This window comes from Nerophis ophidion, linkage group LG19, assembly GCF_033978795.1.
Source record: "Nerophis ophidion isolate RoL-2023_Sa linkage group LG19, RoL_Noph_v1.0, whole genome shotgun sequence".
NCBI classification, from domain to species: domain Eukaryota; kingdom Metazoa; phylum Chordata; class Actinopteri; order Syngnathiformes; family Syngnathidae; genus Nerophis; species Nerophis ophidion.
Genome location: NC_084629.1, coordinates 18,008,968 through 18,026,474, shown reverse-complemented (window position 1 = coordinate 18,026,474; position 17,507 = coordinate 18,008,968). Strand labels below are relative to the sequence as shown.

At 40.6% G+C, this 17,507-nt stretch overlaps 2 protein-coding genes across 5 annotated transcripts in view; both read left to right on the top strand.

The window, feature by feature from the left end:
* Nucleotides 1-4,226, top strand: part of LOC133538078 (alpha-tectorin-like) — a 31,156-nt gene extending 26,930 nt beyond the window's left edge. The window contains exons 14-19 of the mRNA XM_061879362.1: nucleotides 374-561; nucleotides 644-792; nucleotides 865-1,110; nucleotides 1,188-1,350; nucleotides 1,427-1,525; nucleotides 1,595-4,226. Coding sequence (XP_061735346.1) covers nucleotides 374-561; nucleotides 644-792; nucleotides 865-1,110; nucleotides 1,188-1,350; nucleotides 1,427-1,525 — 845 coding nt within the window. The 3' untranslated portion in view covers nucleotides 1,595-4,226. The remainder of the gene's footprint in view (nucleotides 1-373; nucleotides 562-643; nucleotides 793-864; nucleotides 1,111-1,187; nucleotides 1,351-1,426; nucleotides 1,526-1,594) is intronic.
* A 6,820-nt stretch (nucleotides 4,227-11,046) lies between these two features.
* LOC133538083 (SLAM family member 9-like) overlaps nucleotides 11,047-17,507 on the top strand; it is a 41,393-nt gene continuing 34,932 nt past the window's right edge. For 2 of the 4 annotated variants that reach the window (XM_061879370.1, XM_061879369.1), the window contains exon 1: nucleotides 11,048-11,237. In XM_061879370.1, coding sequence (XP_061735354.1) covers nucleotides 11,189-11,237 — 49 coding nt within the window. In that variant the 5' untranslated portion in view covers nucleotides 11,048-11,188. Of the gene's footprint in view, nucleotides 11,238-12,240; nucleotides 12,343-17,507 lie in introns of those variants that run through there. The other 2 variants (XM_061879372.1, XM_061879371.1) reach the window with 2 other exon arrangements.

Below are 17,507 nucleotides of genomic sequence, written 5' to 3'. Positions count from 1 at the left end.
CTCAATGCGAAACTGGACTGGAAGCCAAGAAGACAGGACAGAATGGGGGTAGTGCGGGCAGTTCTGGGTGCACGTCTGGCAGAGCTATAGAAGTAAAGTTTGATTTATTGATTTAGAGTTGACTCTACTGAACAAGTCAAAAAAGAATGACAATAGTCACTGCATTTCCAGATCTGATTTTTGACAGCATATTTCTCACTATAGAGATATTTCTCAGGTGATCGAAACAGTTTTTGGTCAGTTGACCCTCTGAAGACCATGACTGATTAAACACAACCCCAAGGTGTCAATATCCAACCGGGACACCCCTATTGTGGGAAATATACCATTGGAGACATGAGCACCATCCGATCACCCGTGTCTTGATGTCCAGGCGGTCCGACAATCTGCGAGGACAACACGGCGACTCTGGTTCTGCCCAGTTGTCTCCTGGAGGAGAAGGGCTTTGACTACCGTGACCTGCACCTCAAAGATGACTCGTGCCGAGGCCACAGGGACACGTACCACATGGTGACCTTCACGTTCAACAGCAGCCGGAATGCCTGCGGGGCCGTGATCACGGTGGGCGTCTCCTTCGACCGCCACCGTGGCGTCCATGCGGATACGAGGTGCCTCACAGTAACCCATGTCCGTAACCTTGCAGGCCAACGACACCACAGTTCTGTACATGAACGCTATCATCGGCAAGAACACCACCAACATCGTCTCGCACTTCGACGAGTTCCACATGAACTTTTCCTGTTACCAGAACCAGCCGGAGCGGCAAAGTTTGACCCTCAGACTTAAAGACAAGTGAGTTGAGCTTACAGGTCGGACTCTGCATCAACAAAGACTTTGGTGCTGAAGTTTGTGTGCGCTCTGCAGCTCTGTCATGCAACGTGTGGTTTCCGACTCTTGGGACTACACGCTGATCATGAAGGCCTACTTGGACGCTGACCGCCAGCGCCTCGTGCGGCACAACACTGAAATCCAGCTGAACCAGACCGTCTACATAGAACTGAAGACGGAAGGGCTGGATGACGGCGCCGTGGCCTTGGTGACCGACTCCTGCTGGGCCACCAACGGCTCGTATAGTGACGGGCCTGTGAGACATGAGCTAATCACTGACGGGTGAGCGGACACACACGTCACTGAACGCTCGAAGCGACAGAGAGGAGCCAAGTTGCCATGTTTTTCCTCTGTTGCAGATGTCCCAGCTCTGCCGATGACACCATCGAGGTCAACGTCAACGGAGTGGGAGTGTCCAACTTCTTCAACTTCAACATGTTCCGATTTGCCGGAGACAACTACGAGCTTTCCCTGCACTGTGACGTCCGCCTGTGTGCCAAGCAGAGTCAGATCTGCGCCCCGGTATACACCTCTTTCCCAGGCACGTCCTCCTCGGGAATGATTCCCCAATGTGACCGTGTCTTTAACTCTGTCTCAGAACTGCAGTGGTCCGAGCAAGAGACGAAGACGCAGGTCTGCCAGGTCGGAATATGCTCACAGAAGCGCTGCAATCATCAGCATGACTTGGACCAATTAGGTAAGACACGCCTTAACCGCTGATACGTGACCGATGAGGTCTGAGCACCTGCACTGCTTGTCTTCTCAGGTTGTTTCCATGGCGACTTGGACTGACTTCCACGGTGTGGACCTTCCGAACCTTCATTTTTTAATGGGATGACTTTGTAATGCAGTCGTGCTGGCAAGTAGAAACTAGTCCAGTTTTAACTGGAGCCTTCTGGACCAGCAAAAACATAGGTTGTTTCTTAATTTGCACTTTTGTACTCAATGTAGGCACTTATGAACCTATACTTACGGTATGTCTCAATTAGCGCACTTAGGTACTTTCAATTAAACTGTAACTCAAGTTGCGCACTTCGGTACTTACGGTAACGCTACGTCTCAATTTAGACTTTTGTACTCAATGTAGGCACTTATGAACTTATACTTACGGTATGTCTCAATTAGCGCACTTAGGTACTTTCAATTAAACTGTAACTCAAGTTGCGTAATCCGGTACTTGCGGTAACGCTACGTCTCAATTTAGACTTTTGTACTCAATGTAGGCACTTATGAACTTATACTTACGGTATGTCTCAATTAGCGCACTTAGGTACTTTCAATTAAACTGTAACTCAAGTTGCGTACTCCGGTACTTGCGGTAACGCTACGTCTCAATTTACACTTTTGTACTCAATGTAGGCACTTATGAACTTATACTTACGGTATGTCTCAATTAGCGCACTTAGGTACTTTCAATTAAACTGTAACTCAAGTTGCGGACTTCGGTACTTACGGTAACGCTACGTCTCAATTTACACTTTTGTACTCAATTTGTACACTTCTGTACTTACTGTATACTTCGGCTGTGTCTCAAGTCGCACACTTCTATGCTCAATTCACGCACTTAGTACTTACTCTTAGGCCGTGTCTCAATTTTTAATTTTCTCCACACAATTTGCGTACTTCCATACTTAAGACAAGGCTCCATCTCAATTTACACTTTTGTGCTCAGTTTGCACACTTAGGTACTTACACTTTTTGTGACTCAATTTTCACATTTCTCAATTGGAATACATCGGTACTTACACTTTGATATTGTCTTAATTGGCAGTTTAACACTCAATTCAAGAACTTAAACTCACTCGTAGACTTTCTCAAGTCACACTTTTTTAATCAATGGAGAGAACTTATACTTCGGCTATGTCTCAGTTTACGCACTTCAGTACTTACAGTTAGACTGTGACTCAAGTTGTGCACTACGATACTTACGATAAGGCTACATCTCAATTTACACGTTCGTACTCAATTAGCGGATTTATGTACTTACAGTCAGGCTGGACTCAAGTCACACACTTCTCTACTCATTTTGCACACTTCGGTACTTACAATTAAATTGTGACTCAAGTTGCGCACTACGATACTTAAGATAAGGCTTCATCTCAATTTATACTTTTGTACTTAATTCGCATACTTATGTCCTTACACTTAGGCCGTGTCTTGATCGGCACGTTATTACTCAATCCAATCGTCAACTGACACTTAGACTGTTTCTCAATTCGCTCTTTCGCACTCATTCAATATAGGCACTTCGGAACTTATATTTCGGCTATGTCTCAATTTGCACATTTCTCTACTCAATTTGCGCACTTCGGTACTTACAATTAGACTGCGATGAGGTGGCGACTTGTCCAGGGTGTACGCCGCCTTCCGCCCTAATGTAGCTGAGATAGGCTCCAGCGCCCCCCGCGACCCTGAAAGGGACAAGCGGTAGAAAATGGATGGACGGCTGGAATTAGACTATACTCAAGATAAGGCTACGCCTCAATTTACACTTTTTGTTCTCAATTCACACGATTCGATACTTACCTTAGGGCCATGTCGTCATTTGCATACTTTGACACAATTTTCAAATTTCTCCACTCAATTCGCACACTTTAATACTCACACTTAGGCCATGTCTTAATCTGCATTTTAGTACTCAATTCAGGAACTTCAACTTACACTGTTTCTCAATTCGCATTTTTGTACTAAATTAAGGCACTTCCGAACTTATACTTAGGTTCTATCTCAATTTGGACTGTTCGCTATTTACGATAAGGCTATGTCTCAATTTAGACTTTTGTACTCAAGTCACACTTACACTTAGTTACACTTGGGCAGTGTCTCAGTTCTCACACTTCGCCACTCAATTCACAAACTTCCGTACTTACACTTGGATCGTGTCTCAATTCGCACACTTCTCTACTCAACTCACAAACTTCCGTATGTACCAAATCGCACACTTTGGTACGAACAACACAGGCTGCCCCAATTTGAATACTTCTATATGAACACTTAGACTTCCATGCTTACTATGACCTTTTTGAGTTCACGCTAAGAAGTGCAGTGTGTTGCACTTGAAACAGTCAACATGGCGACTTAATTGTCCATTCATGGAGCCCGCTACCTTTTGTGTCCACATTGTTGGTGAGCGAATGACGTGTTTTTATCAGATCGCATCACGCCATTGTGGATTTTTGTGTTTTCAACAAAAACAACACCAAAAAACACATTCAATTGCTGCCCGAAGGCTGTAACTGTCGAAGTGCAATGTATCTTTTTATCATATATATACACATATCTTAATGGGAAATAGGGAATATATATTGTTATTTCTGTATGGTAATGTTCACACCAGGAAAATTATGAATAATTTGAATGTTGAATAATCACTTGAAATAAACGTGCAGTGACATAAAGCCTGTGTTTAATATTATTCAAACCGCTATAAAACCCATACAGTTTCAACACATCAATCAATCAATCAATCAATATGTTTATTTATATAGCCCCAAATCACAAATGTCTCAAAGGACTGCACAAATCATTACGACTACAACATCCTCGGAAGAACCCACAAAAGGGCAAGAAAACTCACACCCAGTGGGCAGGGAGAATTCACATTCAGTGGGACGCCAGCGACAATGCTGACTATGAGAAACCTTGGAGAGGACCTCAGATGTGGGGCAACCCCCCCCCTCTAGGGGACCGAAAGCAATGGATGTCGAGCGGGTCTAACATGATACTAACATACATGCAGTACTTCCTATGACCTGCAGGGGGCAGCAGGAGGGGCACACGTCTCAATGATGCGGCAGAAGAAGAGAACCAGAGTCATTCAAGTGGCCAGTAAACAAACATCAGAATCAGAATCATTTTTATTTGTCCGTTCCAACATGTACAAGACACATCAGAACTGAAATTACATTTTCGGCACAGTCCCGCTAAGAGCAGACATACGTTACAGGGGGTGGGTGGACAAGATCAGCCGGTTACAGCGCTCCTTAAAAAGATAAGAAAAGGGTGACATTAGGAAAGGCGGGGGGGGGGGGGAGTAAAAAAATATCAGTCCAAGGCTAGACCCTCAGCAGAGGTCTAGTCTGAGTCCAAAGGAAAAAACCTCACATAGCATGGCACACATTAAAACATACACATATCACACCAACTTGCAACAGAGGGAGGGGTGGGTTTGCGGAGGCCCCGCTGTTCGCTCTGTAGCGCCGCTCAGCCATTTCACAACCCCATAGAGATAAGCGGTGGTGAGGGTGTTGATTTAAGGGTTGGGGTCATGTGTGTGTGTATATGCCCAATTAACTCGGGAGAGGTGAAGTGTTTTTGTATGGCTGAGGGTTCAGCTACACAGATGTTGTTGACAAAAAGGAAGGTCAAAAGCGTCTATCTTTGACGAGTCTTCGGGAGATTTCTTCAAAAACAGCCTGCTCCATGGCAAGGGCATTCAGGGAGTCCAAATTGTAGCTAAAAAGTTGTTTTCCTTCGAGAAGACAAAATATTGACTTGTCTTCTCTGCTTGTCCATGCTGGAACTCTTTCAGTTCCAATTATTATTCCTTCTCTGCAAACTTTTCCAAGATGAGATCCATTTGCGATTCAACTCAGAAATCGCACGTCTGTGTTCCTACAGCCCGATCCAATCCTTCCATTGCGTTGAAACAGCCGTTGGCTCCTTGAGTGGTTGCCATCAGTATTCCGAATTTGTCGATACACGAGAGCAATGCCCAGCCCAATCAGCAAGTGCCTCCCGTGATCACAGACTCCAAATAGGTAGATGTCTTCGACGTCCCTCGATGGAAAGAGCTGAGAGGCACATGATCCTCCATGAGTTCCAGGAGTCTCGCACGTAACCCCGCAGCGATGGTTCCATCAGGGCAGTCCAGGCTCCCTCAGAACCTCTTTTTCTTGTCGAAATAGACTGTGTCAATAGCGTCAAGAGTCCAGCTGATCATATTCATATTGAAATTTGGATTAGAGGACAGCGCAAAGAAAGAAAGAGGCTTTTAAAAAGTTCAGACAAGGACAAAGACAAAGAGAGCAAGCTGGGAAGGAGGGAACGGAGAATGTGACCGTCCTCACCAGAGGCTAGGATGAATACATGGCACCAATAGCAAGTCTGAAAAAAGAACATTTAAACAGCTGGGTCGGTTTTGGATTTTTAAATTAGGATGCTTCCAAGTACAAGACTGTGACTCAAGTGGCTCACAGCTGTACAGGTAATATGCGTCTTTTAACACCGTGTTTATTCAGTATATGGGGGATGGACCAGTTCGAAGTAGGCTTCTGCGCATGTCCAATTTATTGATGTCAAAGTTCTTGAGGGATAAACAAAGCCAAGCAACTCCATACTTTTTTAGTAAACTTCGTCAATTCGTGGTTTGTTTTTAGTCTTTAGCGTGAATAGTAGTACATATATTCCTGAATTATTGTTTATTCCGCGTCCTGTCTATTTTTCTATATGCCGAAGACAATTTGTGCAGTTGTGGATGTACTAATAGTACATTATATCACCTCACGAGATGGAAACAAAAACCATGTGTGACATTCATGAGTGTTATTTTGGCTCAGGAAGATGTGTTTGTTATCCACCATTCAAACTGTACCAGTTTCCAAAAGACTTGGACATGAAAATAAAATGGATTAAGGCTGTTATTAGGAAATTTAAAAACGCTAATAACATGTGGGTGGATTGGACGCCTACAAAAGACTCACGGATCTTCAGTAAACATGGGGCTATACATCAACAGTTACCGTAAAAAGAAGAACACTGGTGCGGAATGGACCTACAGAAACGGCTTCTGTCAACTCAGAAGAGTCAACATCAGCGTCAACTCAGTGGCCATGTGGTTATAGTGTCCGCCCTGAGACTGCAAGGTCGTGAGTTCAAACCCCGGCCGAGTCATACTTGCCAACCCTCCCGGATTTTCCGGAAGACTCCCGAAATTCAGCGCCTCTCCCGAAAACCTCCCGGAAGAAATTTTCTCCCGAAATTCAGCCCGAGCTGGAAGCCACACCCCCTCCAGCTCAAACATGCACAGTTCGAAGCTTGAAAAGGAGGATTGCAGGCGAATCTGACGGCATTCAAAGTCATTTTTAAAAACGACTGCTAATTCTCTTCCTTTTCGACCGGACGGCTGCGGAGAATTAAAGTAGGAACACTCCGGAGGCAGAAGTTCACTCACTGGCTCTCAGCCATGTTTCCGTAACACAGAGGAAGTCCGCGGGAAGTGAAGAAATCCTTCAGGATAAACCTTTTGTTTGTCAAAGATCTTGCGTTCACAAGACCGAACCTGGCGGGGGCCAGCACAGTCCAAGGGCGCAGCTAATCCAGGTGGGGCCCGACACACAGCCCCGCAGGTGGCGGGGGAGAGGACGACAGAGACGAAAATAGACGCAAACAACACAAAAATGAACACAGCTGACAGCTAGAGACGCCAGGCCAAAGCACATACTGGCGCCATCTTCTGGAAACTCGGAAGTGACGTTACTCAAATATTTTTGTAACCAGCAAGCACAGTACAGTTAGTAGAACAACTGTGTTTTAATTACTGTGTATTTGATAGGTGCCGTCTGAAATTCAACTATTTATTTTATTTATATATATAATAAAATAAATATATATAGCTAGAATTCACTGACAGTTAAGTATTTCATACATACACTCACACACATATATATATATATATATATATATATATATAAATATATATCATTGTCATTTATGCAATACCTAGATATGACAAGAGGGTTAAAAACTTTGAACTCATCCTAAATGTTGAACTTTTACACAAACAGAATGAATATTACATGCATTAAAACTTAAGCATTACACAAGTTAAACTTTAAAAAAGAATTAAATTTTTCAGATTTGTTTTTATATTATACTATATAATTACATACCCAGCATAACAGGTATCATATGCACTATTGGTTTTCCCAGACTTCTTCTGAATAGCAACCCGCAGCTTATGGGGAGCACAGTGAATATTCATGGAAGGCATACACTCGGCCATTAGGAAACAAACCTGGCTTTCATTGCAGATAGGATTGTAAAACAATTCATCGAAACTGCAAGGAATAGTCATACATTTAGTGTAATGGTGTGTAATGCAACGTCATAAGAAAGGGTGAATGTCATTGTGTTTAAAGTGAAGGACTTTTCAAGTTAATGAACTATTTCACAGATTACATTTGCCAATAATTATTATTTAAGCAGTCTGTTGAAAATGAAACAAAAACTATTGCAACTGTAATTATGTTTAGCTATCGCAACAAAATAAATGATGTACCAAATATTTTAAAAACATGCAAAATTGTGTCGGGAACTTATACTGACTCAATATCTCTAAATAAAATTACCAGGTATGTGACTGCTAGATATTGGTTCAAAAAACAAAGAAACTAAATATGGTGATCTCACCATATGTTAATATACAAACATAAAGGAAATCTGACCTGTTGTGAAGTGACTGTAACCCTTTGGCTTCCTTTATAACTTTGAAGCATTCTTGTGTTCATATTTGTAACACCAAGGTACATGGCGAATATCAAAGTACATGTGTGTAACACCAAGGTACATGGCCTATATCAAAGTACATGTGTGTAACACCAAGGTACATGGCCTATATCAAAGTACATGTGTGTAACATCAAGGTACATGGCCTATATCAAAGTACATGTGTGTAACACCAAAGTACATACTTACATTTAAGTACATGTGTGTAACACCGAAGTACATGCCTACATCAAAGTACGTGTGTGTAACACCGAGGTACATGCCTACATCAAAGTACATGTGTGTAACACCAAAGTACATGCCTACATCAAAGTACATCAATCAATCAATCAATGTTTATTTATATAGCCCCAAATCACAAATGTCTCAAAGGACTGCACAAATCATTACGACTACAACATCCTCGGAAGAACCCACAAAAGGGCAAGGAAAACTCACACCCAGTGGGCAGGGAGAAAATCACATCCATAATTCCATCCCATCACCCAATCTTCACTATAAAACCTTGAGAGGACCTCAGATGTGCAACCCCCCCCCCCCCCCCCCCCCCTCCTCCCCCCCCCTCCCTCTCAGACCTAGCAATGATTCGACGTCTAACATGATACTGTATACATTTACACACCAAGGTACATCCGACAGCAAAGTATGTGTTTGTAACACCAAGTCTTTGCAACACCAAGGTACATGCTTATATCAAAGTACATGTTTGTAACACCAAGGTACATGCCTATATCAAAGTATATGTGTGTAACACCAAGGTCCATGCCTTTATCAAAGTGTGTGTTTGTAACACCAAGGTACATGCATATATCAAAATACGTGTATGTAACACCAAGGTACATGACTATATCAAAGTATGTGTTTGTAACACCAAGGTACATGTCTATATCAAAGTACATGTGTGTACCACCAAGGTACATGCCTATATCAAAGTATGTGTTTGTAATACCAAGGTACATGCCCGTATCAAAGTACGTGTTTGAAACACCAAGGTACATGCCTATATCAAAGTATGTGTTTGTAACAGCAAGGTACATGTCTATATCAAAGTACATGTGTGTAACACCAAGGTACATGCCTATATCAAAGTTCATGTTTGTAACTGAAAGGTACATGCCTGTAATCAAAGTATGTTTCTAACACCAAGGTACATGCCTGTATCAAAGTACGTGTTTGTAACACCAATGTGCGTGCCTATATCAAAGTACGTGTTTGTAACACCAAGGTACATTCCTGTACCAAAGTAGGTGTTTGTGACACCAAGGTACGTGCCTATATCAAAGTATGTGTTTCTAACACGAAGGTACATGCCTGTATCAAAGTACTTGTTTGTAACACCAAGGTGTGTGCCTATATCAAAGTGCATGTGTGTAACACAAAAGTACATGCCTATGTCATAGTACTTATGTGTAACACCAAGGTACATGTCTATATCAAAGTACATGTGTGTAACACCAAGGGACATGCCTATATGAAAGTACATGTTTGTAACACCGAGGTACATGCCTATATGAAAGTACATGTGTGTAACACCGAGGTACATGCCTATATGAACGTACATTTGTGTAACACCGAGGTACATGCCTACATCAAAGTACATGTGTGTAACACCAAGGTACATGCCTACATAAAAGCACATGTGTGTAACACCAACATACATGCCTACAGCATATCACGTGTTTGTAACACCAACTCTTTGCAACACCAACGTACGTGCCTATGTCAAAGTACATGTTTGTAACATCAAGGTACAAGCCTATATCAAAATACATGTGTGTAATACCAAGGTACATGCCTGTATCAAAGTACTTGTTTGTAACACTAAGGTACATGCCTATATCAAAATACATGTTTGTAACACCAAGGTACATGCCTATAATAAATTAAATGTGTGTAACACCAAGGTACATGCCTATATCAAAGTACATGTGTGTATCACCGAGGTACATGCCTACATCAAAGTACATGTGTGTATCACCAAGGTACATGCCTACATCAAAGTATATATGTGTAACACCAAGGTACATGCCTACAGCACAGTACGTGTTTGTAACACTAAGTCTTTGCAAAACCAAGGTACATGCTTATATCAAAGTACGTGTTTGTAACACCAAAATACATGCCTATATCAAAGTACATGTTTGTAACACTAAGGTAAATGCCTATATCAAAGTACATGTGTTTAACACCAAGGTACATGCCTATATCAAAGTAAATGTGTTTAACACCAAGGTACATGCTTATATCAAAGTATGTGTTTTTAATACCAGGTACATGACTATTTCAAAGTACACGTGTGTAACACCAAGGTACATGCCTATATCAAAGTACATGTTTGTAACACCAAGGTACATGCCTTTATCAAAGTACATGTTTTTAACACCAAGGTACATGACTATATCAAAGTACACATGTTTAACACCAAGGTACATGCCTATATCAAAGTACATGTTTTAACACCAAGGTACATGCCTATATCAAAGTACATGTGTGTAACACCAGGTACAAAAATAATCTTGTTTAGGACCACACAAAGCACAGCCTTAAAAAACAAAAAACAAAAGTTAAATGGTAGAAAGGTACAGTTAGAGTCTCTACATATTTAGATCACCCTTTTAATAACCTTTTTTTTTTTTTGCTGAAGTGGAAATGCTCTGTTCAAGCTTTTATTGTGAAATTTTGCGCTTTTATAATCGACATGTACTTGCTTTCACTTTCACTCATCTTCTCTGAACAGGTTTGTGCTTGTTCAGGTGTTAGGGCATTATGTTTGGTGTCAGGTTGTGTTCATTGGTGTAATGTTATAATCAAATGGTGTATTAATATTTCTGAATGTTAATAATTAAGGACTGTAATGGACTACCAACACATTCTGGTCTGTTTCATGTTCACTTGCAGTTTAGGTAAGTGCTTTTCTTACTTAAAAATATTTATTTTTGTTCATGTGGTGTTGAAAACTGCAGGTTAAAACAAAATAGAATCTCATGTTAACATGTTTTGTTGCATTGTATATTTATTGTTAGGAAGACTATTACATTATTTACAGTACAGTATTTATTCACTCATTTAACTAAAATATAGTTACAATTTATATTGAGGCATAACGTCAGGAGAACACATAACTAGTTTTTGCCTTTAACTAAAAGTTATCAAATTAAGATCTTTTCCAGAAGCATCCCACCGTTTCTGAGAATGACTGGCAGAATGTTTTATCCCGACTGATGTTAAAGGGGTTTTAAGGTTTAAGATCTGAGGCTTTGGATTGAACGGTCCTAAACTCAAGTCACTTCTTGGAATAACTGAAATGTTTTCCGTCATTTTCACATAGAAAATAAAAAAAAACTACAATGACAAATTTACAATGGAAGGGAGGGTCGATGAAACTTTTAATGAAATTATTTCCCGAACTTGCTCGGCCGGTCTGACCTGTACATGCTTGCTCTATTCTTTCTTTGGGACTTTTGTGAACATCCATTTTTTTAAGTCATTTGTCCCTGGCATAGCTGGCCTGAAACTAAATTTAGACACCTATAATTACTGTTATTATTGCTGTTGTGTTCACTCACTGCTGCTTCTACAGTTTTACCTTCACTTATGAACTCAACTGTTTCCACAACCTAGCTCGTATCTCAAAAGGCTCACCCATTGAAATTAAATAAAAAGAAAAACAATGAAAAAACAGATAAGAAACATTGTATGACAATTAATACACAATTCACAGACCATATATTATGTATTCACAAAACTATCCGCTTCCTTACGTTGAATGTATTCGTTACGTTTCTTCACGGCGATATTGGTGTGACTTCAAGATGTGTAAATGGTAAACGTCAACTCGAGCCAATGGAGCAGAAGCCAGGGATGGGCATGGGGAGGTTTGTTGCTCCTTACAGTGCAGGTCATCACAGCGTTTGCATGGAACAGGAACTTGAGCAATCAAAGACTTGAACGAGTGTGGTGCAGGAACAGGAGGTGTCGGGGTCTTGAGCTGGTGAGGCGCTGAAACAGGTGATGTAGGAACCCTGAGCTGGCGTGGCTGGGTCTGAGAGTTGCTTTTTGCAGCAGGGGTGCTGCAACTTAAGGGAGTTGAGATTTAGGAGGTCGTGGTATAGGTTATGGTGCTTGGACGAACATGTCCACGCTTGACAAACGCTGCTTTAGCTTTAGCCAAAGTGAGGGAATCCATGCAGCCAGCTACAGCTTCGGTAGCTTGTGCTATTGGGACCAGACCGCCATCTGGTCCCCACATTATTGTGTCCAGTTCTTCCGGTGAATAACGCTGACTCTTATATTGCCTTCACTTTCCAATGTCACTCTTCCTGCTCGGCGGAATTAAAGTTGGTCCCAGCGAGGTCACTTTGTGGTTCGATTGTTCTGTTATGTTTCCTCATGACGATAGATGAGGACTCGGGGACGACGTGCAGGTGAGAATTATATTTAATCTCGAGGATACAGGGTGAGTGCAGCAAGGTGGTGCACTTGAAGCATAGCATAGCATAATTCTAACAAGGCATGGCATGGACAAAGCTAAAGTGATACATGAACAAGAATCAAACAAAACGAGAAACTTCACAATTAACAACAATCCAGTCCTGACTGAACAGTAAGGCTGGCTTATAAAGCCCTCTGTTCAGTGACTAGTGGCAGGTGTGTCCAGATCAGTAATCAGAAGCAGGTGTGCCCAATCAGCACTTCCGCCAACAACTGAATACAAAAGAAGGAAAAGAGCGCAGAAAACAGAAATAAACACTAAACACAGGAAAAACCACAAACAAGACCAAGCTGTCAGGAGAAATCCTGACAATATTGGTATCTATCCAGAGGTACCACAAGGACCTAGCTTGTAACTCAGAATACTTGTGTCTTAAAGGCCTACTGAAACCCACTACTACCCACCACGCAGTCTGATAGTTTATATATCAATGATGAAATATTAACATTGCAACACATGCCAATACGGCCTTTTTAGTTTACTAAATTGCAATTTTATATTTCCCTGGAGTTTTTTCTTGAAAACGTCGCGTAATGATGACTTGTACGCGTGACGTCACGGGCTGTTAGGAGATATGAGCGCTGCACACACACACACACAGCTAAAAGTCGTCTGCTTTAACCGCATAATTGCACAGTATTTTGGACATCTGTGTTGCTGAATCTTTTGCAATTTGTTCAATTAATATTGGAGGAGTCAAAGTACAAAGATGGTGTTGGGAAGCTTTAGCCTTTAGCCACACAAACACACGGTGATTCCTTGTTTAAAATTCCTGGAGGTGAAACTTTACTATGGATCAGAGCGGTCAAGCGAACATGGATCCCGACCGAATGTCAACCAGCAGGTTTCGGTGAGGAAATTGTGGTAAAAAGTCGCTTCTTACCGGAGATCAGCTGAGCTTGTGCCGTCCATAAAGCTGCCGTCGACTTCGCTGAGACATTGTCGTCAAGACACCCGTGGACAAACCCCTCTGACTATCAGGTACTGTTAATCTCACTAAAACACTAGCAACACAATAGAAAGATAAGGGATTTTCCCTAAATATCCTAGTAAATGTCTCTAAAAACATCTGAATCCCTCCCAATGCAATTGCGTTGTTTTTTTTTCACTCATTTTTTTTCTAGTCCTTTGCTATCAATATTCTCAAACACAAATCTTTCATCCTCGCTCAAATTAATGAGGAAATTGTTGTTTTCTCGGTCCGAATAGCACTTTTTGTTGGAGGCTCCCGTTAGAAACAATGTGAATATGTGAGGAGCCATCAACATGTGACGTCATCGTCTGCGACTTCCGGTAAAGGCAGGGCTTTTCTGTTAGCACCAAAAGTTGCGAACTTTATCGTGGATGTTCTCTACTAAATCCTTTCAGCAAAAATATGGCAATATCGCGAAATGATCAAGTATGACACATAGGATGGACCTGCTATCCCCGTTTGAACAAGAAAATCTAATTTCAGTAGGCCTTTAAATCTGCCTCGCCCATTGAAATGAAATGAAATCTTTTTAATCTGTGCTTGTTTGTTTAGTTTTGGTTTCTTTTTAAATGAAAATATTATTATAGTACAGTAGTGTGTACAGAAAGCATTACAATAATTACTGATAATATATTTTGTATTATCTTAAGCACCAGCCTATATTGTATTTTAATGGTTTGATTGTTTTATTGTCCTCCTTTTTCTTTATTTGTTGTCCGATGGCACAGGAAGGAAAAGAGCTTTCTGAATACAACAGAATGTACAGAATGAAATACAGTAGTTTTATTTAGGAATAATTTACCTTGCAAAGTTAGTTTTTACGTTGTACGATTTCCGTTTTCGGTTGGGTATTCACTTCCGGAGCTACCATATTTTTCGGAGTATAAGTCGCTCCAGAGCATATGTCGCACCTGCCGAATATGCATCATAAAAAAGGAAAAAATCATATATAAGTTGCATTGGAGTATAAGTCACATTTTTTGGGGAAATGTATTTGATAAAACCCAACACCAAGAATAGACATTTGAAAGGCAATTTAAAATACATAAAGAATGGTGAACAACAGGGTGAATAAATGTACGTTATATGACTCATAAATAACCAACTGAGAAGGTGCCTGGTATGTTAACGTAACATATTATGCTAAGAGTCATTCAAATCACTATAACATTTAGAACATGCTATACGTTTACCAAACAAACTGTCACTACTAATCGCTAAATCTCTGAGGTAAATAATATTATTTGATATTTCACGGTAATGTGTTAATATTTTCATACATAGGTCGCTCCTGAGTATAAGTCGCACCCCTAGCCAAACAATGAAAAAAACTGCGACTTATAGTCAGAAAAATACGGTACATGGTGCAGATTTTGTCAACTAGGCTCCAACTTCCATTAATTAATTATTTCTTCATCCGCTTCTTCTTTTCAGCACTGTCCTTCACACTCACAATCTCCGTATTCCCATGGTAGGAAAACAAAGATAATTCAATATGTAGCGATGAGCTAATGATAGCCAGGAAGACTGGATGTTTTGGGGCAGATTTTAAGTTGTCTATTTAACATCTACTCATACTTGCCAACCCTCTCGGATTTTCCGGGAGACTCCCGAAATTCAGTGCGTCTCCCGAAAACCTCCCGGAAGAAATTTGCTCCCGAAAATCTCCCAAAATTCAGCCTTAGCTGGAGGTCACGCCCCCTCCAGCTCCATGCAGACCAGAGTGAGGACAGCCTGTTTTCACGTCCGCTTTCCCACTTTATAAACAGCTTGCCTGCCCAATCACGTTACAACATCTACGGATTTTAATAAAAAAAACGTACACACAAGGAGACGAAGCAGAAGGACGAGGAAGTTACAGCCATGGCAACGCCGTCTGTAATAGAGTGATCTATGTGGTCTGTTGCCACCTCCTGGTGAATGTTGGCTATAGCGTTATGGGGTTGCTTTTTGATTGGCCAACGATTTACGTGGTGTTGCGCACCTGACAGCAAATGAGGGTGTCTGTTCTGAAGCCCACAGTAAAGAGACGTAACTTCATCACCTCACTGGTTATTGACTCCAACCCAGTATATTACACCGTCGATGAGCAAAATGAAGAAATACGCTTGCAAGTTCCAAAACGAATGGAAACAAGAATTTCAGTTCATCCAGGAGAGTTCAAAGGGAAAGGGGTATGTTGCCTGTAAATTTTGTAGAACAGACTTCTCCATTGAACACGGTGGCCGAACGAATATACTCAGTCATGAACGGTCAGCAAAGCACAAAGCGCCCCCAGCGCAGCATCGTTCACAAGCCAGTATTATGGGCTACCTCGCAAAATGGAGACCCGATGGTGTAACTTATGCTGAGACAAAGATGGCTATGCTGATAGCTGTAAGCAGCATCCCGTTCTACAACAAATCCGTTGAACAAAGTTTACTCAAATACTGAAAGGTAAGTGTTGTTTTTTTTTTTAGTAACCAGCAAGCACAGTACAGTTAGTAGAACAACTGTTTTTTTTTATTACTGTGCATTTGATAGGTGCTGTCTGAAATTCAACTATTTTATTTATGTATATAATCAAATAAATATACATAGCTAGAATTCACTGAAAGTCAAGTATTTCATACATATATATATATATATATATATATATATATATATATATATATATATATATATATATATATATATATATATGAAATACTCGAGTTGGAGAATTGTAGCTGTAAATATACTCCTGTGGAAACTAATTGTTGAAGCTTTGAAAGTGGAATTCTTTCCCATTCTTGTTGTATGTAGAGCTTCAATCTTTCAACAGTCCGGGGTCTCAATTGTCGTATTTTACGCCTTACAATGCGCCACATATTTTCCAAGGGAGACAGGTCTGGACTGCAGGCAGGCCAGGAAAGTACCCACACTCTTTTTTTTTTACAAAGCCACGCTGTTGTAACACAAGCTGAATGTGGTTTGGCATTGTCTTGCTGAAATAAGCAGGGACGTCCATGAAAAAGACGGCACTTAGAGACCAGCATATGTTGTTCCAAAAGCTGTATGTTCCTTTCAGCATTAATGGTGCCTTCACAGATGTGTAAGTTTCCCATGCCTTGGGCACTAATGCACCCCCATACCATTACAGATGCTGGCTTTTGAACTTTGTGCCTAGAGCTAGGTTAAAATCCAATCTGCATTTTATTAGAATATATTACAAATTGGACCAAGCTATATTTCTAACAAAGACAAATCATTATTTCTTGTAGATTTTCCATAACAAAAATTTTAAAAGAAATTCAAAAGACTTTGAAATAAGATTTAAATTTTATTCTACATATTTTCTAGATTTGCCAAAATAATTTTTGGGGAATTTTAATCATAATAAGTTTGAAGAAATATTTCACAAATATTCTTTGTCGAAAAAACAGAAGCTGAAATGAAGAATTAAATTAAAATGTATTTATTATTCTTTACGGTAAAAAAAAAAAAATACTTGAACATTGATTTAAATTGTCAGGAAAGAAGAGGAAGGAATTTAAAAGGTAAAAATCTATATGTGTTTAAAAGTCCTAAAATCATTTTTAAGGTTGTATTTTTTAATGATTATTTGCAAATATATATATATATTCTCCTCTCTGAGCTGCTACCTTACCGTGGTAGAGGAGTTTGCGTGTCCCAATGATCCTAGGAGCTATGTTGTCTGGGGGTTTTCATGCCCCCTGGTAGGGTCTC